General features: G+C 49.9%; 1 protein-coding gene across 2 annotated transcripts in view; it reads right to left on the bottom strand.

Moving 5' to 3' along the window:
* Taok3 (TAO kinase 3) overlaps nt 1–23,358 on the bottom strand; it is a 175,779-nt gene that overhangs the window by 3,821 nt on the left and 148,600 nt on the right. For both annotated transcript variants that reach the window (XM_052755161.1, XM_052755162.1), the window contains 4 exons: nt 22,429–22,557; nt 19,021–19,224; nt 8,727–8,966; nt 5,875–6,087 (listed from right to left, as the gene is read on the bottom strand). In XM_052755161.1, coding sequence (XP_052611121.1) covers nt 5,875–6,087; nt 8,727–8,966; nt 19,021–19,224; nt 22,429–22,557 — 786 coding nt within the window. The remainder of the gene's footprint in view (nt 1–5,874; nt 6,088–8,726; nt 8,967–19,020; nt 19,225–22,428; nt 22,558–23,358) is intronic.

Here is a 23,358-nt window from a genome sequence, read left to right as displayed (position 1 = left end):
CTTTAACCATAAAACCATGACATCATGTAGACGTATTTAGTGCTACAGAAGTGAATTCAACAATTCATACCCGTGAAGACCGTGCCAACTGTAGCTGTCATGACCGAACAAATCATGCTGGCCACGGCTGTGGCTATACGTGGCATCTTCCTCGCCACCAACCCAGAACCCCACGGGTTCAGAAATCTCACTCCTTGAGAGCAGCTGATAACCTCAGGGGATGTATCTTGCTTCGAAGCAATGGGATCTAGATTATGCGTGCATCCTGGCCCAGTTCCCTTAACTTTACATTTTGTACCAAGATGCCCAGATCTTATGTGGAGATGGGCCAAGTCCACCTGCAGAATCTTGAAGGCCCGAGCTCAAAGAGGCTCCTGGGTCAGACCATTAGCATAGCCCAGGTTAGGTCCTCTGTGCTAGGCAGTCCCTCAGTTTGGTTGCGATTACTGAGGTCCGAGCTCCTGAGTCAGACAGCGTGGCTACCCTGAGTCTCTCTGCACCTTTCCATACAGTCCATTTCCCCGGTACCATCCTCATCTGACCTACGCCTGTGACACCTGACAATCTATCCCAGCGTGTGCAGTGGGAAGCGACTCTGGAAACATTAAGCTACTCGTAGAGTGTATTCTCGAGTCCTTCTGTGGGAAATATGCCATGAAGTTAAGGAGAAGAAGTGTGTTTTCTGAGTCCCACCCTAAGCAGTCTATGTTAGAATCTGCTAGAGGACAGGCCATTCTCTTCCCATTTTCCATTTGGGGCAGGGTTGCTGCACACACAGTCTACAGCCAGAATAGTTCACAGATGATGTTGAAATGTCCCGTGGCTCCCAGTGAGGACTGTTACGGATTTTCTCCTGATCGGAGAGGTTCCTTACCAGGAAAGAAAATGACAGCCCAGCCATTCTCTGCTTCTACACATTAGCTGCTGTGAGCCCTGAGCGAGCCAAGAGTTTAGACGTCCAATGGGCAGTTTAGACCCTTGAAGTGTCTCCCTCTGAGACAGGGTCTCATGCAGGCCACGCTGGATCTGGAACCTGCTGTGCAGCCAAGGATGAGCTTGAATTTCTAATCCTCCTGCCTCTACCTCCTAAGGGCAAGTGTGCACCACCATGTAGGGACTACAGGTGTGCACTACCATGCAGGGATTATGGTGTGCACCGCCAAGCTGGAATTTCAGCAGTGCTGGTGACAAAACCCAGGACTTCCTGCATGGTAGACCAGCCCTCTCGAGCTAGATCACCCACCTGCAGTCTCTAGCATTTAGCGATCCTCAAACTCTGCTCTGTGCCAGCTCTGACCACCCAAGTCCAGGTGCTAGAAACCACAGGCATTCCAGATTTTGGAATGTATCCCCCGCAGTCAGTCACACACACAAATGCACCCTAAGGTTTATAATGATGTGGGTGAAGATCACGCTTGCTTCCTCCAGTGGCTTACACACAAGAGGAGGAGGCAAGGGAGTGTGCAGTGTAACTCAGTGGTGGCCTAGCATACAGCTCACAGCCTCCACCCAAGATGTGACCCCCTCCCCTCCCCCAAATGCTGGAAACGGGAATGCTACAGCCCCTAGGCTGTGCCTGTTTATAACTAAAGTTTTACTAGGGCATGCAGGCTCGCTATCTCTTACACACACACACACACCATTTCTGGCTGGTTCTGCAGAGGTGAGCTGGCGAGTGGGATGGACACCTCAAGGTCTACACAGCTTCTCACATTTATGACTTATCCCTTTACAGAAAAAAAGTGCCAGCTCTTGTGCCAAGCAGTAGCTAATGTGAACGGCCTTCCTTCAGTGAGCCTCCGGTTCGCACGGGTAAAGGAGGGAGTCACAGCGGGTACTTAAAAGGTTACACCTGACTCATGGCCCAAGGCCAGTGGTGGACAGCTGTGATGGCCATACTCAGAGTCCCTTCTTCCCTGGTTTAAAAGAGAGGGCACTGCTCTCCTCTTAGCCCACATTCCTTACCCTATGTCTGCCAGCTTATATAACATGTTCACTAGACCTTGCCCCCCCTTGACAAGGGCCAGGCTGGGGTGTGGCTGGGTTGGCAGAGTCCATATGGGGCACGCATGAAGCCCTGGTCCCATCTCAAGCTCAGAATGAACAGGGTGTGGTGATGAACATCTGTAATCCCAGTGCTTGGGAGGTGGGGAGGCAGGAAAACCAGGAGTTCAAAGTCAACCCTGGCAACATAGTGAGGTTCAGGCTAGCCTGGGCTACAAGAGACCCTGACTCAGAACAAAACAAAGACCAAGACAGGAATCTACCCGGTGCTACCCCATCTCCTTTCTTGCTCCTTACCTCTCATCTTTCCCTCACCCTCCTCCACTTAACACCCTCAGGCTCAGGTTTCTGATCATCTTTGTGAGGTCCCTTAGTGACCTCCCCTCCCAGCAGGGCCTGCCACTGCTGAGGACCTCCTTTCTTCCAATTCCTTCCTCTAGCCTGGACTTTGTCCCTGACTTCCGAGACGCCGCGTCGAACCCTCCCCGTGTTTTTCTCCCCACTCTACTTCTTTCCCAGCTAGTCCCTGCCAAGCAGGACCTTAGGAAATGTGGGCCCTCCGGGGCTTTAGCCTGGGTCCTCTTCTAACTGCTCCTCCTGAGGGCTCCCGTTTCCTCCAAGAGTATCTCTTGGGCAAATGCTGGCACACCAGAGTTGCCTGGGAGGGTAAGTCCTCCAGTTTTCTCCCTCGGTTTCTTCTGTTTAGGTGCTAGGCAGATTCACCTGGGCTGTTTGGTAGACCCACGAGTTCAACATGACCACTACAAACTCAACTTCCTGCTTCCCCTTCCCCAGACTGTCCCATTGCCTTTTTAATAAGCCATCCCTGTCACCTACCATTAAGCTCAACCTAGAGACTTAGGTCCTTCCTTAATCCTCACTCAGCATCATGGCCCTGTCCCAAGCACACTCCCTGAACCTCTAGCCTGTGTCTCAAACATGGCCACCTCTCCCCTCACCCCAGCATCACATTTCTAGTGAAGCCAGCGTCCCCTTCTGGCCGAGCGAGAGCACAAACACCATAGTAGGCTCCCGTTGCTCTTGGGGACTCTCAGGCCATTCTCTGTGTGTCTCTCAGGGATGGTCCCCAAACAGCAATATGAGGCCAGGTCCCCTACACTTTAGTGACAGTGCACTGTGCCGAGGCCTGCAGACCTGACTGTCACCTGGCCCCTGTGCAACCCTTCTGTCTTATTCCCAGGCGAGATCCGTAGCTCTCCACATCCCAGACAGAACTGATGCCTCCGAGTTCTTCAGGTGGGCTACGGTTTTCCCACTTCTGCCACTATAGACCAGGCTAGCCCTTCTGGGTCCACCGCTCCCTTCCTGCTTCTGCCCTACTTCATGCACAGCAGCCCCCTTTTGATGTGGCTTCCTCCGTTGTCCCCGGGGACCTGGTTGAGGAGTGAGGGATCTCTTATTCATCATGTCCTCTCCAGGGATGCCTGGAGCATGGTGCAGTCAGTCATAAATGCCAGATGGATGGATGGATGAAGGTGTGAATAAGTGCAGCAGCACCCATCAGCTTAGGAACATGTTTAAGCCTCTCTCTACTGGCAGCAGCTTCCTTTAACTGTCCCCTCCGTGTGCTGCATGTCTATCTGCCTCTACTGACGAGGATGGGAGAGGGAGTCCCGTGTGCGGTTTCTTCTTTTTATGGGCATTCTTTATTTTTGAGACAGGGTCTCATGTAGCCCAGGCTGGCCTCAAACTTGTGAGGTGGCTGAGGATGACTTTGAACTTCTGATCCTCCTGCTGCATCTCCCAGGTGCCGGGATCACAGGTAGGTGTCACCATGCCGGTGTCTGCAGTGTGGAGGATCAAACCCAGGGCCTCGTGTGCGCCAGGTAAGCACTCTGCCCGCTGAGCTGGGGCCGCGTCCCTTTGAAGGGGAAGAGCACCTTCCGCTCCTGCCGCAGTACCGCGCTGGCTAAAGCCACTGTCCAGAGCGGGGAGGTCACCGGGGTTTCCTGCTCTCGTGGCTCCTGTACATTTGAACCCTCCGGCGGGAACCTTCGCTCTGCCTTCTGTGACTTGCTCTCTCCTGGCCCCTCCTGATCTTTGGGTACTCATCCGCTTTGATCTACACCTACCCAGCCTTCAAACATGGATGGCTACCAGATCCTTCTCCAGCCTGCTTCTCAAACTCCACCCCACCCCCAGGTAGATTTTACTTACTCCTACCTGTCACAGCTGCCCCCACGAGGCAAAGGCATGGGACCTTTGGTCTTTACTCCTGGCGTCCCTTCTGACTGGCAGATTTCAGTATCTGGATCTCTCCACATGGACACCTACAGGGCTCAGTGGCACCCTACTCAGTTACTGTGCCCGGCATCCAAGTCTACCCTCTTTCCTCAACCCTCCCAGTCTCCTGTCAATTCCACTCTGAAGCTCAATTCTTCCTGCCACCCCTCCAAAGTGTTCCCCAAATCCTGCCCAGCCCTCGCCATGTCCATGTGCCTGCCTCCCACCTCCCTCTTGTGCTGTGGTGGACCCCAGGGCTCACGGCAATGGCACACTGGACATCTGAGGTCTCTCGTTGTAGAGTAACAGCTCACCTCCTGCCTCAGAGCCTCTGACCCTCACCTGCACCCCCCGTGTGGTACCCCCCGGCTGTGGCAGCTGGTCGGGCTGGCCATTCATTCTCAGACCCTTTGGGGTTTCTGTGTCTTTGCAGGCTGCACCCTCAGGTGGAACTAATGCTTCTGTTGAGTAAACCATTGGCCATTGGGGCTGGGCGCTGTGGGATGACGTCATTCAATAACCTGACAGACCCATTTCCCAACCTACCAACATCCTTGGGATCCGGGGATCCTGGGACACAGTGGAGAACCAGGAGAGACTAGCCTGGGAGTAAGACAGGACGGGTACACGGGCCCCCCTTTCTCCTTCCCTTTCCCTCCTTCTTTCTTCCTCCCTCTCTTCCTCTTTTCTCCTACCTTTTCCCCCCTTCTTCCTTCCCCCTTCATCTCCTTTGCGGCGCTGGGGGCCCTCCTGCAAGTGGTCTACTGACGAACTACATCCCCTGCCTTTGTTTGGAAAGACTAGGTCTCGACAGTAGTCCATGCTGCCACGATCCTCCTGCCTCAGTCTTCTGAATGCTGGGATCACAGCTTTCCTCCTTCTTGACCCTCCAGCACTGAGCCCCAGATGCACACTCTCCTCGTCTGGACCTTTGTCTGTATCGTCGGCCCATGGATTTTCATGGCTTCCTTTTTGTTCTCCAGGTATTTCCAGGCCAGCTTCCCTGTTCCTTCTTGTCCTTCCAAGGCCCTGGGTACCCCAACAACTAAGGACTCAGTGTGCTTGGCTATTCCCACTCAATGATCTGGCTTCCCAGCCTCCCTGACACAGCATGAGACCCTAGCTAGCTAGCTCCACTGTCTCTGGGCCTAGCGCAGCGCTGCCTGCCGAGGCTTGACCAGAGTTTATTTAGCATATGTGTGTGTGTATGTGTGTGTGTGTGTGTGTGTGTGTCTCCCCTCACTTGACCATGAACCCAGAGGCAGCAGGGCCATGCCTGACATTAGTTGGGGTGGTGGTCAGTAAACCTCTGATGAATAAGCATAAACACAACACGCGGTATCCATCCCGTCTCGCCCTCCCTACGTGCGCCCCCCCACCGCCCCTGGCTGGACCGGCACTGCTCCTTTGGCTCCATCTTATAAGACGCATTCCGGCTTGTATCTGAATGGCCTTGGCTTTACTCAGCGTCGTCATTTTCCTCCGTTCCGCGGGCAGGAAAAGAAGCCACCAATATATCCTAAACCAACATATCCCAGAAGGTGCTTGGGAATGAAAGCTGGATCTTGCCTTTTCTTGAGATTCCCAAAAGCTCTCGGAGCCGTGGCAACGAACCTACCCACTTACCGCCTGAGAGGCCATCATCTCATTTATGCTCTGTTCATACTGTTCTGCCAAAATGGCCAGTTTTCTCGTCTGCTCGTCTTTCAGTGTCTTTAAGATTGTTTTGTGCTCATTCTTTGGAGTGACTTCCAACTGGTGATTTTTGAGTGCTTTGTACTGTTTGGTCTGTACTTTGCAAGTGTCCTGAAACTGTTTTTTAATTTGCATTTCCATGGCCTGGCAGGGAAAAAAAGCAACAGAGAGAAAAAGAGGGTCAGTCCACACGGAAGTCCCTGGGTTGTATGACACAGAACAAGCACAGGACTCCCACAGGACAGCCAGCAATCCAGAAAAAGACCGGGACAATGTATGCCAGAGGTCACACTACGCATGCTCCGTTTTGTTTTTTGGTTTTTTTTTTTGGTTTTGTTTGTTTGGTTTTTCGAGACAGGGTTTCTCTGTGTAGCTTTGGAGCCTGTCCTGGAACTCACTCTGTAGACCAGGCTGGCCTCGAACTCACAGAGATCCGCCTGCCTCTGCCTCCCGAGTGCTGGGATTAAAGGCATGTGCCACCGCTGCCCAGCCTCGCTGAATTTTCTTTCCTCCGGGCGAGTGTGTCCATCCATGTATGCACTATTCCCTTTTATTTCCAAGCATAGAAAGGGGTGATACTATACAGTCGGCTTCCATGGCCCTCACTCCAAATGTCTCCCTGAGACACTGATAAAAACAGAGCACTGGAGCCGGGCGGTGGTGGCGCACGCCTTTACTCCCAGCACTTGGGAGGCAGAGCCAGGCGGATCTCTGTGAGTTCGAGGCCAGCCTGGACTACCAAGTGAGTTCCAGGAAAGACACAAAGCTACACAGAGAAACTCTGTCTCGAAAAACCAAAAAAAAAAAAAAAAAAAAAAAAAAAAAAAAAAAAAAAAAAAACCAGAAAACAAAAAACAAAAACAGAGCACCCGAACAGCACTTCACAGCCTAACCCATTCCTACTCGACTTCAGGAGAAACTGAAAGAGAAAAGTGGCTTTGGATCTTTGATTCCATTAAGAGTATGATTTCACTCTGGAAAGTGGGAAGAGGAGTATATGGCAGGCACAGGCCACTCTGTGGTCACATGTCACTTGAACACTCAGGGCTTCTGCTGGCAGGGGTCAGGGATGTGCCAAGGGTTTGCCTGCAAGATGTGCCGGTGTGACTAAGGGCGGCCTGCGTCTGTGCCAGCACTGACAACCGGCCTCTCTTCGTGACACATGCCGGTGGCCGAGGAGGACGTGGAACTTGGCCAGCTAGAGCCACGCCCGGATAGGCTGGAGGCTGCAAGGGCCACCCCCACTGCAGCCTGGAGAGCCAGGCCCGATTCCCAGGCCTACGGCAGATGTCGCTAGTCAGCTACACCGGCGCCTACTAACTCGGGCGGTGGCTTTGGAGTAGCCTCTGTTTGTGAATAGCAACCTTGAGGGTGGTGGTTCTCACTGACTGGGGCTAGGACCATGGACAGTTCCCTAGCCATTTTTTTTTTTTTTTTTGCTGGGAGCACTTGTGTATATGTAGATGGGGGTCAGAGGACAACCGTGGGTAGGTACCACAGATACTGTCCATTTTTCTTTTTCTTTCTTTCTTTTTTTTTGAGACAGTATCTGGCAAAAGCCTGGGGGCTGTAAAACAGGCTAGGTGGGTGGGCAGCCAGTACCAGGGAGCTGCCCAGAAGAGCTGGGCTTACAGACAGCATTTTTTGTTTGTTTTTTTCCTTTTTATTTGGTGGCACAGGGTCTCACTGTGTAGCTCTGGCTGGCCTGGAGCTCACTACGTAGACCAGGCTGGCCCTAAGGAAGCCTGTCTACCTCTCTGTGTGCACCACTACTATATGTGCTCAGCCCAACTTTTGGTTTTTTTAAAGATTCATTTATTTATTACGTATACCATGTTCTGTTTGCATGTATCCCTGCATGCCAGAAGAGGGCGCCAGATCTCATTACAGATGGTTGTGAGCCACCATGTGGGTACTGGGAATTGAACTCAGGACCTCTGGAAGAACAGCCAGTGCTCTCAACCTCTGAGGCATCTCTCCAGCCCCAACTTTTTTTTTTTAACATAGGTTCTAGGGCAGTGGTCCTCAGCCTTCCTAATGCTGCGACTCCTTAATGCAGTTCCTCATGTTGTGGTGATCCCCAACCATAAAATGATTGTTGTTGCTACTTCATAACTGTAATTTTGCTACTTTTATGAATTGTAATGTAAATATCCATGTTTCCTGACGGTCTTAGGTGACCCCCTGTGAAAGGGACATTTGACTTTCATAGGGGTCATGACCCACAGGTTGAGAACCACTGCTCTAGGGGATAGCCCTCAGGTCTTTGTACTTACAAACACTTCACTGACTGAAACGTCTTCCGAGCTGTCCTTGCTCACTTTCAATTTTTTAGCTTTATTTTATATGTATGAGTGTTTGGTCGGAATGTGTCTGTGCACCGCCTGGGTGCCTGGTACCCCTGGAGGCCAGAGGAGGGCATCAGATGCCCTGGAACTGGAGTTAGAGATGGTTGTGAGCTGCTGTGTGGGTGCTGGGGATCAACAATCTGGAAGAGCAGCCAGCACTCTTAACCGCCGAGCCATCTCTCCAGCCCCTCTTCATTGCCTTTCCAAGACGGTGGGGAACCAGTGACTCAGGTAGGCGAAGGATTGAACTACAGGGAGGGCCAAGGTCCCTGCAGCTTAGAGGGATTCTAAAGCCGCTTCCCAGCCTGCAGAACGAGCCCTGGACACCACACCTGGAGAGCCCGATTCTGTAGGGAGGAACACAGACAGGGCGCTGCGGCCCCGCCCCCTGCGGCCCCGCCCCCCTGCGTGAGGATGCGCGCCAGGTCCTCTTACCTTTAAGTTTTTCGGCTGTTGCCGAAGCTCCATGACGTGCTTCCGGTGCAGCTCCCGCTCCCGCCTCTTATTGTACTCCAGCTGGTTCTCCAGCTCCGTCTGGTGCTGTAACCGGATCAGGTCCATGCGGAGCTTCTGCAGGGTGTGCAGCTGCCTGTACTCTAACTCTCGGGTGGACTCGTCGTGACGGATCAGCATGGCGTGCTCCATCTCCTTCTGGGTCCTCTTTTTATTTAGTTCCTGCACCCAGGAGCAAGAGATGAAGGGAGAGAGATGAGCGGAGCGGAAAAGGGAGGGACACACGGGCGAGGTGAGGGATGGCTCCTAATTAGTCCATTAGTGTTTGCAGCATGACTTAATGAGATCAGAGGGGCGGCCCCTGGAGCTTTGCATTCTGGGATGAGGCCACCACTCACAAGATGGAAACTTCCCAGCACTATCTGGGAAATGGGGTTAATCCCCCATGGTCTTTCCTGTCTCACAGAGCGGCTGTGGGGCTTCGATTGTGTGAGGGGCTCCCGTGCTGGCCACCCATTAAAATCATATAAGGAAACACACGCCCAAATTCTGACAGTTGTCTGGGACTCCTCCGCGCCCCATTTCAATATTAAAGCCTTCTCCAGGTGACTCTTGTTATGTGACCAGGGTCAAGATCTCCAGGTGACTCTGATATGGGGCCAGTGCTGAGAACTCAGTTGGGAATGCCCGCATTGCCCTCGGCTTTCGGGGAAATACCCTGTTTTTGTACATAACAGAAGTAGGCCAATTATCTATTTTTTAAAAGCAGAGCTTAGGGCATGCTGGGAGAAATCTGAGCACAGCACTTCCCTTTCATCTTTCCCACGGCAGACGGATCGTGTCTAGATCTAACACTTGGTATTTTCAGTTCTACGTCTTCCTTCCTTCCTTCTCCCTCTCTCCCGGCCTCTTCCTATGGCACTGGAGATGGAAGCCAGAGCCTTGTATATGCTAGGCAAGCGCTTTTCCACCGAGCCACACCCCCAGACCGCTCCTTAGTTCTACTCCTGCCCATCTGATGCTTTTCTCCTCCTTTCCTCCCTTGGAGAGTGGGGAAGGATCTACCAGAAAAAAAAGAAAAGATCAAGTAAAAGATTTCCCCCACTAACCTGAGACTGTTTTCATCTCTCACTCCAAACTGGGGATTTGAACCTCAGGCCCTGGGCTTTGCATCCAGAGCGTTGCACATGCTGGGCAAGTGCTCTACCACTAAGCTGTGTCCTCAATCCACTAGTCGCAAAGATCTAAACCACAAGCCCCGGATTCAGGCCAGCATTCACTAAGCGGTGGCTGCTGCCCTCGACTTGGGGATACTCTGATGGTGAAGGAGGTGCTGGTCTCACAGCCGAATGGATCCAAGTTGGGCCCAAGGCATAATAACCAGTATACTTTCTCTCTTAGGAATTTGGAGCTGTTACTCGGGGCGGCCAGTTGTCTCTGTAGTGGCTGGGGTGACGGTACACGCAGGGACTATGGGATGGTCACCTGCTGCTAGGAGGGATGAGGTTTAGATAAAGCTAGACTTCAGAAGAAAGGGAAGAGGGAGAAGGGAAGGAGAGGGAAGAAGGAAGGGGGGGAAGGGAGACAGGGAGAGGGAGAGAGAAATGGATGCAGTGAGTACTTTGTACCCACGTCTTGGCTGCATTTCAGCCCATCTCTATGTCCGTCTGCCTCTGCCTCCCAAGTGCTGAGATTAAAGGCGTGCGCCACCACTGCCCAGCTCAGAGAGTCGTAACCAGCTCAGGGAACCAGGATCTGTACACATTGAAAAGGGAAAAGAGCAGGGCCCGGAAGAGGATACTCCAGAGAGGGTGTGTGTTAGGAAGTTTGGTGGAAGTAAGCTTGGAGCTGGGCTTGGCAGGGGAACACCTGGGTGCCCCGCCTCTCTCGGCATCTGTGAGGGGAGGAGATGGGAGGCATGCCTGTTTACAGGGATGTCAGAAATGGATGTGTATGGGTGCTTGCAAGTATCCTGCATACACCGGCTCTCCACCCACAGCATCTAGCACTAGAGCACTGCCATAGAACATTCATTTATTCACTCAGCAAGCATCATTACATTCTTGCTGTGTGCCGATGCAGACACAGACACAAGGGATGGAGCTGGACCAAGGGCATCCCTGGGGCTCGGCTTTTAGTAGCTACAGTAACAGGAGTAGCTACGGTGTAAACATGGTTTAAATGTTTCAATTCACGAAAGCGAATCCTTCCAGCTTCCATGCTTTTCTTTCTAGTGTTTTATTTTTGCCTCTTTACAGAGACTACCAAATTCTTCTTTTAAAAAGAATGATTTTTACGTCTATGAGTGCTTTGCCTGCATTATAAGTGAATGCACCACACGAGTGCTGGAAGAGGCCGGAAGAGGGCATCAGATCCCCTGAAAAGGGAGTGACAGATGGTTGGGAGCCACCATGTGGGTGCTTGGAACTGAACCCAGGTTCTCTGGTAGAATAGCCCATGCATTTAACCACTGAGAGAACTCTCCAGCTCCAACTAAATGTCTTCTTTCAAAGACTAGTGAGTGGCCTCTGGGTGGTAACATAGGAAACTGGCCCTTCCCAGATCAGGTAATCAGGTAAACCCAGGGAGTGCCAAAGAAAGTGCCATAAGTGAATGAAGATCCCTGTCCCACAGTCACTTGAGCCACAGTGCTGAGCTTTCTAGCTCCACACTAGGTCCTGAAACCCAAATTGAGCTCAAGCTGCCCAGAGACTAAAAGTAAACAACACCAAGCAAGTACTGTAAATAGACATCGTGGGCTTCTCTTCTTGAATGGACTGGCTCTGGGTGCTGGGGGACACCTGCACGGGATGCTCTGGGTACTGGGGGACACCTGCACAGGATGCTCTGGGTACTGGGGGACACCTGCACAGGATGCTCTGGGTACTGGGGGACACCCGCACGGGATGCTCTAGGTACTGGGGGACACCTGCACAGGATGCTCTGGGTACTGGGGGACACCTGCACGGGATGCTCTGGGTGCTGGGGGACACCTGCACGGGATGCTCTGGGTACTGGGGGACACCTGCACAGGATGCTCTGGGTACTGGGGGACACCTGCAAAGGATGCTCTGGGTACTGGGGGACACCCGCACGGGATGCAGTGGGTGCTGAGAGCACCTACGTTGGATGCTCAGGACTTGGACACCTGCATGGGCTGCACTGAGCTATGCAGTGGCTGCTGACCAATACTAACGTTCAGGAGTCATCCAAGCAATGCTCAGGTGAGAGTTAGCTTTGGTCCTGCTGGTGACTCAAGGTCTGTGGCTCTGGCAAGCTTCCTATGCAGGGAAACCCCTTAACACACACTTTAGTTTCTTTAGGCATAAATTCAGGGCCTTCCCACCCAGCACAAATAATGCTTGAGAAGATGATATGACAGATCCTAAGAAAACGCTTCAGAATGTAACCATGCCTCACTGTTTTTCTGTACTTAGAAATGAATAACTGGCATAGAGTATCTTAGACTTGGTTTTGCAAATTATTTAGAGAATGTAAGTATGGTAACAAACATGGTTTTGGGGTGCAATTTCTAGGCTGGTCCTTTATCATAAATCCTATATGAGTTTTGAGGTGTAAGATGGTCAGCTGCCTGTAATAGTTCCAGCCATGGGGAGCCCTTTCCTATCTTATTTCATATCTGTCTTATCCTGAGTCCAATGCCATGCCTACATGACAACATGCAATGTACTTTCAATTTTTTTTCTTTTATGTGGGAGTATTGCTATGGTGCCCAGGCTGGTTCCCAACTCCTGCACCCAAGTAATCCTTCTGCCTCAGACTCAGCCTTCCAGACAGTGGCGACTTCAGGTATGCAACACTGTACCCACTTCTCAATTTAAAAATTATTTTTTTCATACAGTTCACCCAGGTTCTAACCGTGCCACCCACACCTGGCTTAGAATTCAAACTTCACAATGGTGCTGCTGTTGGACTGTATATTTAGCGATTTCTTAGTTCTGGTATTTGGAGTTTTCACCTTACAGAGATTTTTATTTATTTGTTTGTTTATTTATTTATTTTTGGACAGTATAGATGGCCTGGAACTCTATGTAGACCAGGCTGGTCTTGAACTCACAGAGATCCGCCTGCTTCTGCCTCCTGAATGCTGGAATTAAAAGCATGCCCCACCACCCTGAGGGCTCCTTATGAAGACTTTCATGTGTAACCGTGAGGCACTGGGGAGCTGAAGGTCTAAGATCACATACAACTTCTGTGCAGTTGAATAGAGGCTAATACAATTCTGGTTTTCAGGTTTGCAACATTTTCTGTAAAAAGATATCCCAGTGAAGTGTATCTTCCTGTGTTAGAATGCTCTAGACACTGATGACACATTATATGTTAGAGCCATGCATGTCTTTGGCTTGTATAAAATAAAAAAATGAGCTGAACCATAGTTGATGGCATTGGGACCCTGCCTGCCAAGCACTCAAGGTCCACATGCCCTGGGGGAGTGGGGCAGAGGCTCCCTTTGCCAGGAAGGGGTTCTCCACTAAGCAAAATCTCCAGTCCTTCTCAAGTGGTATTTTGAGACAGGGTCTTGATAAGCTTCCCAGGCTGGCCTCCTAACTCATGATTCTCCTGCCTCAGTCTTCCAAGTGCTGGGATTATGGGTGTGTGCCACCCACACCTGGCTTAGAATTCAAACTTCACAATGGTGCTGCTGTTGGACTGTATATTTAGCGATTTCTTAGTTCTGGTATTTGGAGTCTGGTTCTTGGACAGGGTTAGGAAGACTCAGACAGACATTGGTGTTCCTTTATACCTGCTTTGTGAGCTAAAAGAAGTCCTGACAGTCAGCTCAGAAAGGGACGAATGAAGTTATGTTCGCTGGTAGAACTACAGACTCCTAAGAGGGTGACTAGGTAGCATCTGTCTGTTTTTAAATTTTTATTACTCTATGAGTGTACATGTGTGGGTGCATGTGGTTTTTAGGGATCAAGCTCAGCAAGTGCCTTGTACTGGGTGGTTTTGTGTGTCAACTTGACACAAGCTAGAGTCATCAGAGGAAGGAGCCCGAGCTGAGGAAATGCCTCCTTGAGTTCCAACTGTAAGGCATTTTCTCATTTAGTGATCAACGGGAGAGGGTTCAGCCCATGGTAGGTGGTGCCAGCCCTGGGCTGCTGGTCCTGGGTTCTATAAGAAAGCAGGCTAAGCAGGCCATGAGGAACAAGCCAGTAAGCAGCACCCCTCCATGGCTTCTGCATCAGCTCTGGCCTCCAGGATCCTGCCCTGTTTGAGTTCCTGTCCTGACTTTCTTCAGTGATGAACAGTAATGCTGAAGTGTAAGCAAAATAAACCCTTTCCTTCCCAACTTATGTATGCACTGAAATGCTTAGTGACTGATTTTTTTTTTTTTTTCTGCAGTGCTGGGGATGGAACCTGCAGTGGTATTTGCTCCCAAGGTCATGGGCGGAGCAAATACCACTACAGGAACCCATGGCCTCGTGCATGATAGGTGAGCTGTCTACCACTGAGCCACACCTTGAGACACTAAAAACACTTGCATACAGAGATGTTCTTGGTGGTGGTGGTGGTGGTGGTGGTGGTGGCATTCCCATTTCCACAGATGCCCTGAGAGGAGCAGCATTAGCTACAGCTCTGTGACTATGGGTGAATCCTGTGATGCTCTGGAGAGCAGGGCAGTTGCTCTGCATGCTCCATGGTAAATGGAGAAAGGTGAAGTCGTGTGGTGGACATCTGATATTTCTGCACTCTCCCTGCCCTAGCCTTCCTCTTCTGCTTTGAGAAAGGACTCCATCCTTGCTAGAGTCAGAGTGTTACACTGAGGACAGACATATTACCCACTCAAGTTCTCTCCCTCCTAGGAACTAGATGCGGTACAGAAATGATACAGTAACAGGACTGAAGAGATACAGCCCAGTGACAGTGCCCAGAGGGGCAGAGCTCTTGCCTTTTGCATCACGGAAGGTGCTTTCCCAGCACATCTCCTCATCATTCCTGGCTCTTTCCCTCAGCTCTGTTACCTATCCCTTACCCTTCCAGGTAATTCTGGGATTGGAAAGATAGCTCAGTGCTTAAGAGAGCTTGCTGCTCTTGCCAAGGACCTGGGTTGGGTTCCCAACACCCACATGGTGGATCACAATTGCCTATAATTCCAGTTCTAGAGGGACCTACCACCCTCTTCTGGCCTCTTTCACATGCAGGCAAAACATCCATACACATAAAATAAAAATAAATTCTTGGCCGGGCGGTGGTGGCGCACGCCTTTAATCCCAGCACTCGGGAGGCAGAGCCAGGCGGATCTCTGTGAGTTCGAGGCCAGCCTGGACTACCAAGTGAGTTCCAGGAAAGGCGCAAAGCTACACAGAGAAACCCTGTCTCGAAAAACCAAAAAAAAAAAAAAATAAATAAAATAAAAAAAAATAAATTCTTGAAAAATGTCATTACCATGCCTAAGCCAGCCAGAGTTTGTGTCTATTGCTTGCAGATAATGCCACAGAGCTAACGTCATACATAAGATAGGGGGAGGTGGGGGTGGGGGAATCTAGAATAATATATACTAAATGAATGGGAGTAGAAACTGGATGATAAGAAATTATGAAGAAAGTCTGATATTGACCAAAAGGCACCAAATTTTCATTATGCAAGATGAATAATTTCTGGATATCTAAAGGACAGCATGATGACAATAGCTTGCCACGTGTATATTTGGAAGGATGGGACAGAAATTTCCTCACTCAAGCAGGAATATACACTTTCACATAATGTATGCATATACACATACATACCTGCACATAATGTATGCATATACACATATATATTTGTACATAATGCATGCATATACACGTGATACATGATGCCTACACACATAATGAATGCACATAATATACAAAGACATATACATACACACATCATGCATGCACACATTGCGTACAATGCACACACATACAAGCAGAAACTGTGGGGCTGATGGATGTGACAATGAATTCAAATACGATAATTTCACAATGAACACTATGTCAAAGCACTGAGTATATATACCTTAAGTGGAGACAACTTCTATCCCATAATTAAAAATAACATTTTATATTACACTTTATGTTTTTCTATTCTTCAGTGTTCCTGCTGCTTTTTTAAGTAGAAAAGCACTGATCATTTTCATGAAAGCAGGTAAGATTAAAAAAGGAAAATCTGAAACCTTAAGAAAAATACTCCCGGGCTGGAGAGATGGCTCAGAGGTTAAGAGCACTGACTGCTCTTCCAGAGGTCCTGAGTTCAATTCCCAGCAACCACATGGTGGCTCACAACCATCTGTAATGAGATCTGGTGCCCTCTTCTGGCCTGCAGACAGACATACATGCAGACAGAACATTGTATACTAAATAAATAAATCTTTAAAAAAAAAAAAAAAGAAAAATACTCCCACAGGGCTATCCTTTGCTTAGCTCTGTGTGTGTGTGTGTGTGTGTGTGTCCACATGTACTACCTGTGTGCAGTACCTGTGGAAGCCAGAAGAGGGCACTGGATTCCATGGAACTGGAGTTACAGGTGGTTGTAAACAGCCATATGAGTGCTGGGAACTGATCCCAGGTCCATTGCAAGAACAATGAATGCTCTTATCCTCTGAGCCATCTCTTCATGAATACAGCTTTTTTTTTTTTTAAATCATGTTGGGGAGTAGTTACTTTCTATAATTTTTATTGGTGATAACTGACCTCTTGACCTCAAAGTTTCCCTAAATATCTGCTATTGGAGTAACAGTAATTATCAGATGAAAAAAACCCAAATATTTTATTTCTAACTAGCTGTAGGGCTTTTTATTTTTATTTTATTTTATTTTAATTTTTTTATTTTTTTTGGAGACAGGGTTTCTCTGTGTAGTTTTGGTGCCTGTCCTGGATCTCACTCTGTAGACCAGGCTGGCCTCGAACTCACAGAGATCCACCTGCCTCTGCCTCCCGAGTGCTGGGATTAAAGGTGGCCACCACCATCGCCCAGTGTTTTGTGCTGGAGGTGGAATTCAGGGTTCTGTCACGCTAAGCAAACACTCTGCCAGCTGAGCATCCCAAGCCCCGTTCACACTGTCTGAAAGCACAACTCAGACCGAGCTGCCTTTTAGAGCCTCCCACCACCGTGGTGTGGCCCCCACCTGAGTTCCCACCCCTGACCCTTTGGTGTCTAGTCTCTCCTCTCTAAAGAGCTTTTCTCAAGTATTTCCTGTTGTTATCGCTTCTGTAACAAATCTGTCTAGTTTTCCTCTCCTTTGTTTATTCAGATCCCTGACACATCAATTCAACAGCTCACTGTGCGCCTCTGTCTACGACTGTGATCCAGCAGAGCGCCCCACGCTACCACAGTGTCTAGACACCTCTTCTCACCCTAGAACCATTTTCATCCCCTTGGGGTAAGTTTGAACTTCACTAGGGCCCGTCATCCTCATCAACCCATGTATCATCCCAAATGATATTCATCTCTCTCTGGTCTATAGTTTATCAAATCACTGCCCTGATTGGAAATGTCCACCAGTTTCTCCTTCCCAGACATCGAAACACAAACACAGTGCCTGGCTGGTCTAGAGTGGTTGGTGGTCAGCAAATTCCAGTTGGCTTTGATCTTTCTTCCGGTTTGAACCCTGCCGAGAGCATGCCTATGATCCCAGCGCTCAGGAGGCTGAGGCAGGAGGATGGACAGTTCAGGTCAGCTGGCCCACAGAAGGAGACCTTGTCTCAGAAAACAAAACTCTGAAACATTTGCCCCAATTGCTCTTCTGTTAATGGTGCCTGAAGCAGTTGCTGCCCTCCTGCATGTGAACACCGGAATTTCACGAACCATCAGTATTTTTACCAATGGCTCATGGCATGTCTTCTCAGATTATTAATGCTTTCCTGACAGACATGCCTTCTAAATCCTCAGTCTCAGTGAGGGCCATCATGCCCCTCTAATCTCCCAAACTGGAAGACTGGCAGTTATTACTATAATAATTATTATTGCTATTATTGTTATTGTTATGATTTTGTGTGTGTGTGTGTGTGTGTGTGTGTGCATTTATATGTGTGTGCATGTGTGGGGAGGCCAGAAGTTGACGTTGCGTGTCTTCCTCAATCCCTATCCACTTTATATTTTTCAGACAGGGTTTCTCATTGAACCTGCAGCTCCCTGATTGGCCTGGACTGGAGGGACAGCAAGCCCCAAGTGTCCTCCTGTCTCTGCCTCCCCAGTGCCAGGATTACAGATGCACACTGTAGCACCTGGAGTTTTGCTTTGGTGCTGAGAACCCAGGTCCTCACGCTTGTGTGGCAAGCTCTTTACAGACTGAGCCACCTCCCTAGCTCCATCATCATTACTTTTGAGATGTGGGCTTCCTTTGTAGCTCAGGCTAGCCTCAAACTTGTCAGCCTGCCTCAGTCTCTAGGCAGAAACCACTCTGGACTCCTCTGTTTGAAATCCCCATGGGAAACTGGTAAGACTCAGCAGCATCTGACTTGAGGCATGCCGCTCTGATATAAACCCCTCCCCCCCCTTTCTGTGCCACCGCTTCCTCTGGGCTGGAACTCATAGAGGAAGAGCACCTGTTTCCTCCCTGCTCTTGGCTTCTCACCAGCCTAGCCTGGGTCTCACACTGATGCTCTGGGTCTTCAAAGCAAAGCTAGTGCTTGCCAGGTCACTCCCCTGCCTAAACACCTCTGATGGCTCACACTGCCTTCAGGGTACAGTCTGCAGGCTCCAGCCAGCTCCCCTTGTCCCCAGGCTACATTCCACATGCCCCGGATCTCTGGCTGCCCTTGATTTCTCCTCCAAACCCCATCTCAGCCCGTCACTGCCACTCAGGCAGGAGATTGACGTTCAGTCAGTTCTGTCTGTTTCCCTCCCCAGACTTCGGCAGCCAGGTGCTGCTTGGTAGCCCTGGTGTCTGTCACAGAGCCTGGCACAAAGGAGGCGCTCTGTGGGCACTGGATGACAGTGAATGTGATGATGTGCAGAGCATCGCCCTGTCATTTAAGTGTTTCTTGTAGAATCACAAAACCCAGGGCTCTGACAAGCAGGCTGGAAGCGGAAGATCCCACCCCCTCCTCATGCCCCGCTTCATGTGATAGGATGCACGTGCACCTTCGTTGTAACACAGCTTTTCACCCATTTCAGGCTGGTCCTTATGCTCAAAATGGCTTTATCTTATCGGAGGTGACATCACCCCCTGACACATTTTGCGTAGGACCCCTGCCTTGTGCGAACGGCTAAAGGCTAAGGACATAGGAACGGAATGGAGGAGACGGACCCCCCACTGCCCCTCAGACGGCTTCAGTGTGACAAATACCTCCCGAATGTTCTGCTGTTCCACCTCATGGCGCTTGATCATTATTTTCCGCTTGAAGAAGCGACAGTTTCTGTCATAGTACAGTCTCTGTTGAGTGAGCAGGTGGGCTTCCTCCTCAGCCTGCGTGTGCTGCAGGTTCTCTTTATGCTTCGATATCCGCTCCTGCTTCTCCTTCTTGGGTGTGCTATGGTCCTCGTTCATTTCCTTAAAACGACAACACAAACGGGCTGGAGAGCTGGCTCAGCGGTGAAGAGCACTGGCTGCTCTCCCAGAGGTCCTGAGTTCAAGTCCCAGCAACCACATGGTGGCTCACAACCATTTATAATGAGATCTGGTGCCCTCTTCTGGCCTGCAAGGATACTTGCAGGCAGAACACTGTATACATAATAAATAAATAAACCTTTTAAAAAAAAAAACCACAAACATATTCAGGCCCATCAAACGGGATGGCACTGAGGACAGGTCAGATCATGGAGATGGTGAGTGTGGATCTCAACACAGGAAGGATCTCCCCCACCACTTGCCTTCTCCCCAATTACTTGAGTGTTAAGTGAGGGGGTACTTGAGTTTGCCTCCACCTGTCTTCTCACGCTCAGAGATCATGTGTTCAGTCATCAGCCAATGACTCTAAGCCCTGACCGCAGCGTTAGTAGGTGTCAGGTGAGCAAGGGGTCCCAGCACCTCGACACTCAAAGGCTGGACAACCCAGAGTCCAAACCGGATTTCAGAGCCGTGGAAAGGAATGAAATGACTGTCCAAAACCTGCCTTCAGGGAAGGGCCGGCGTCCTCCAAGAGGATTTGGTGGAAAGCATTTGACCTCAGTAACAACTATGTGGACATCGGAAGGAATGGATGGGAGGTAAGTAGGGGACAGAGGCTGACAGAGGGAACAGCCTGGGAAAAACTCTTGCATGGGGTGGAACTAATTGGGTCAAGAAGTGACGGGAGGCAATGGCCTGTGGGGTCTCACAGGCCACGAGGCCAGTCGGCCCAGGGACGTGTAGACCAAGTTCAGATTGGTGTTTTACTCAGTTCTAGGGACTGACCCCAGGGACTCAGACATGCTGGGCAAGCACTCTACCCGTGAGCTACATCCCAAGCCCAGCAAGGACCTTGGGGCTGGGAAAAATGGCTATTCTGTAAGCGGGAGTTGCCGTCATGAGGAAGTGGATGCTGGCCGCCGTGTGGAGAGGCAGGACCAGGACCAGGACCAGCTGTGCAGGCAGCTGGGAGTCTCCCGGGAAGGTCAAGTTGGGGGACACAGAGTGGCTTGGAACAGGGAGGAGGTAGAAGGCTTAAAGAGAAGTCAATGGCTTTCAGAGTTAGGAAGGGACTCTGCAGATGTGGCTAATTGAAGTTCCAGGAGAAAAAGAATTGTGCTTCATTTGGGATCAGAGTGAGAAAACCACGCATAGGAAATCTCTACTCTGGCTTCCCAGAATACATGGGCAATGTGAAGAGGGCTGCCTAACGGAAGATCTGGGATGCTAGACTGTGGAGAGGGCAAGAGGACACTTCTGGAGAGCATACAGAGTACTGACCTTCGTTCATACCAACGAGCTTGACCTATGTTCGGTTAACCCTCACACATCTGAAACCACTTGCTTTTCTTAATGATTGTCAAAACCCACCATTATTTAGGTTAGTTTTGCCCTCCACCGATAAGTCCTTGTAAATCAGAGAACCTGCGACAGACAGGCTGAATGATGTCTCTTTATGCCATGATGTCACCATAGGTTCAGCGTGAGCCCCAAGTTGGCATGTCTGAGCTCAAATGTGACCATAAAGAATCACTCTAAAATCAAGACTGGATTATTAATGTCCTTCCCATACCGCTCTGGTTGGTCCACACGTGAAATTCTAGAGGTATCTGAACACACGCCATGAGCATGCTCTACTCCTAAGTGGCCGAGGCCACCTCAAGTTAACTTTGGACCTGCTTCTCTCCAGGAAAAGGCCCAAATCTTTTACATTATCTAAGTCTGGTGACCCAAAGCTAACCTGAGGACTGGGTGGGGAGTGGGACAGGACTCCGGAATAGATGTTTGGTGGGGAATCTCAGCAGACCCCCAATATCCTGGTGTTGCAAATGCCCAAGATGGCAGTCATACTTCTAGAGGATGGCCTCGAGAGCAGGAACAAATACGTAGAGTTTATAAAGGAGAAAGAATTTGGAGTTGAGGGAAATAGCAAAATTTCCTATTGAAAAAAAAAAAATCGAAGCAACCTCCAAGATCCAGCAACATCTTGCCAATCACAAAAGAAAAATACCAACGAAAAGCTGAAGAAAATGCGGACCCTTTTCTTCCCTGGGCTGTTTCTATTGACTCTCTAGTTTCCAGAACTCAGAGAGTCAGAGACCCCCGGCATTCAGACAGTGTGGATCAGCTGCAGCAACGTCTTACCTGGGCAGAGCCTGAGATCCTCTGGATACCCCCCCACCCCCTCCCAGATCCCTCACTAGGCCCTGTGCCCTTTACCCGCCAATCAGATGGTGGGCTCTAGCATAAGACTTCACTAGGGCAGTGCCCCAGGCTGTGCTTTATTCAACCTCGGGGGACGCTCTTAAACCAAACGTTCTGGAATCATCTATTCACGTGGCAAACAGACTCATGTATCATACACAGTCTTGGGCAACACCAGACATGCTCTCTGCTTTATGGTGTTTAGCAGCTAGGTACGGACTTTGAATAATTAGTGAAAAACTCTAGTTTTGTGAAACGGGAGAAGTGTATCTTAGCCGAGGCTAAGGTTAGGAAAGTCCTCTCTGGGGAAATAATATTTGAGTTAAGATTTCAATAATCGATCCTAACTCTTACAAGGAGGAGGAATGAATTGGGCAGAACTGCAGATGGGGTCAAGAAACACCATGTGTAAAGGCCTCGGGAGGGAGAACTTGTTACATCTGAGGAACTGAAGGGTATCCTGGGGATACAGCAGCCTTGAGGAGGCTGGGGTGGGGAAGGGAGGTGAGGGGAGACTGGTGTTTAACCACGTGGGGCCTTCAGAACTTCCACCTTCTCTGAGAACAATGGGAAGATGGTGGATTTTCCAAGGACAAGATGGGTTTCAAATGGCTTAAATCTACTTCTTTGGCTGCTGTGTGGAGAAAGGTTTGGCGCATGGTCACACCTTAGATCCATGATTCCTGAAATGCAGCCCCCTCGCTCAGCGACATTGGTGTCCCATGGGATTTTTCGGAAAGGTGAGTTTTCAAACTCTACCCCAGGCCTAGCGAAGACGGGAGGATGGAGGGGTGTGCTGATCTCGGCTTTACTAAGCCTTCCAAGGACTCTAATGAGAAGTCAGGGCTGCTGAATTCTAATGCCGATCCCAGGGCAAGATGGGCCATTTCAAGCTCTTAGCCAGTTCAAAGTGCAGGTGACCTCGGGTGCAGGCATCCTTACCTCTTTTATTTTTTCCTTACAAATCTTGTACTGCTTCTTCTGACTTTCTAAGAAAGTTGTCAAGTCCTTCTTCTGCTGGGCCAGAATCTGCTGCTGGAACTTCTTCTCATCTGCTGCGGCTACCTTTGCCTGAGAGGACAACAGAGGTGGCCGAGGTCAGCCTGAGCTCCCCAGACTTAGCTGTCCATGAGTGCCAGACAATATCACCCCTGGACGGAGAATGAAAGACTATCTATCTAAAGATATGCCTTCCAAGCCAGGTAGGTTGTGGTGGTGGTGATGGTGCACGCTTTTTTTTTTTTTTTTTTTTTTGGTTTTCCGAGACAGGGTTTCTCTGTAGCTTTGTAGCCTGTCCTGGACTAGCTTTGTAGCCCAGGCTGGCCTCGAACTCACAGAGATCCGCCTGGCTCTGCCTCCCGAGTGCTGGGATTACAGGCGTGTGCCACCACCGCCCGGCTATGGTGCACGCTTTTAATCCCAGGCAGAGGCAGGTGGATCTCTGTGAACTCAAGGCCAGCCTGGTCTACATAGCAAGTTCCAAGACCACCAGGGCTGTTACACAGAGAAACCCTGTCTCCAGAGAAACACAAAAAAGACAATGCCTTTTGTGGCTCTTCTGCATCTTAAAAAAATACATTCCCAATGATAGGGGAGATATGAAGGTGCCTCTGTGTGTGTGTGCACATATGTGTGTGGATGCATGTGGACACCAGAGGCCAATCTCAGGTGTTGTTCTATGAGGGCCACACACATTTATTTTTTTCTTTATTCACCCACTTTATTTATTTATTTATTTATTTATTTATTTATTTATTTATTTATGCGAATGTGGTGTATGAGCATGGGGTGGGGAGGTGCTTGTACACTCCTGGAGGTCAGAGGAGGACACGGATGCCCTGCTCTATCCCTCTCCACCTTACTGGTTTGAGA

Source organism: Peromyscus californicus, unplaced genomic scaffold, assembly GCF_007827085.1.
Source record: "Peromyscus californicus insignis strain IS unplaced genomic scaffold, ASM782708v3 Scaffold_2__1_contigs__length_46816999, whole genome shotgun sequence".
Classification (NCBI taxonomy): Eukaryota; Metazoa; Chordata; class Mammalia; order Rodentia; family Cricetidae; genus Peromyscus; species Peromyscus californicus.
This window is presented reverse-complemented; position numbering and strand designations above follow the sequence as displayed.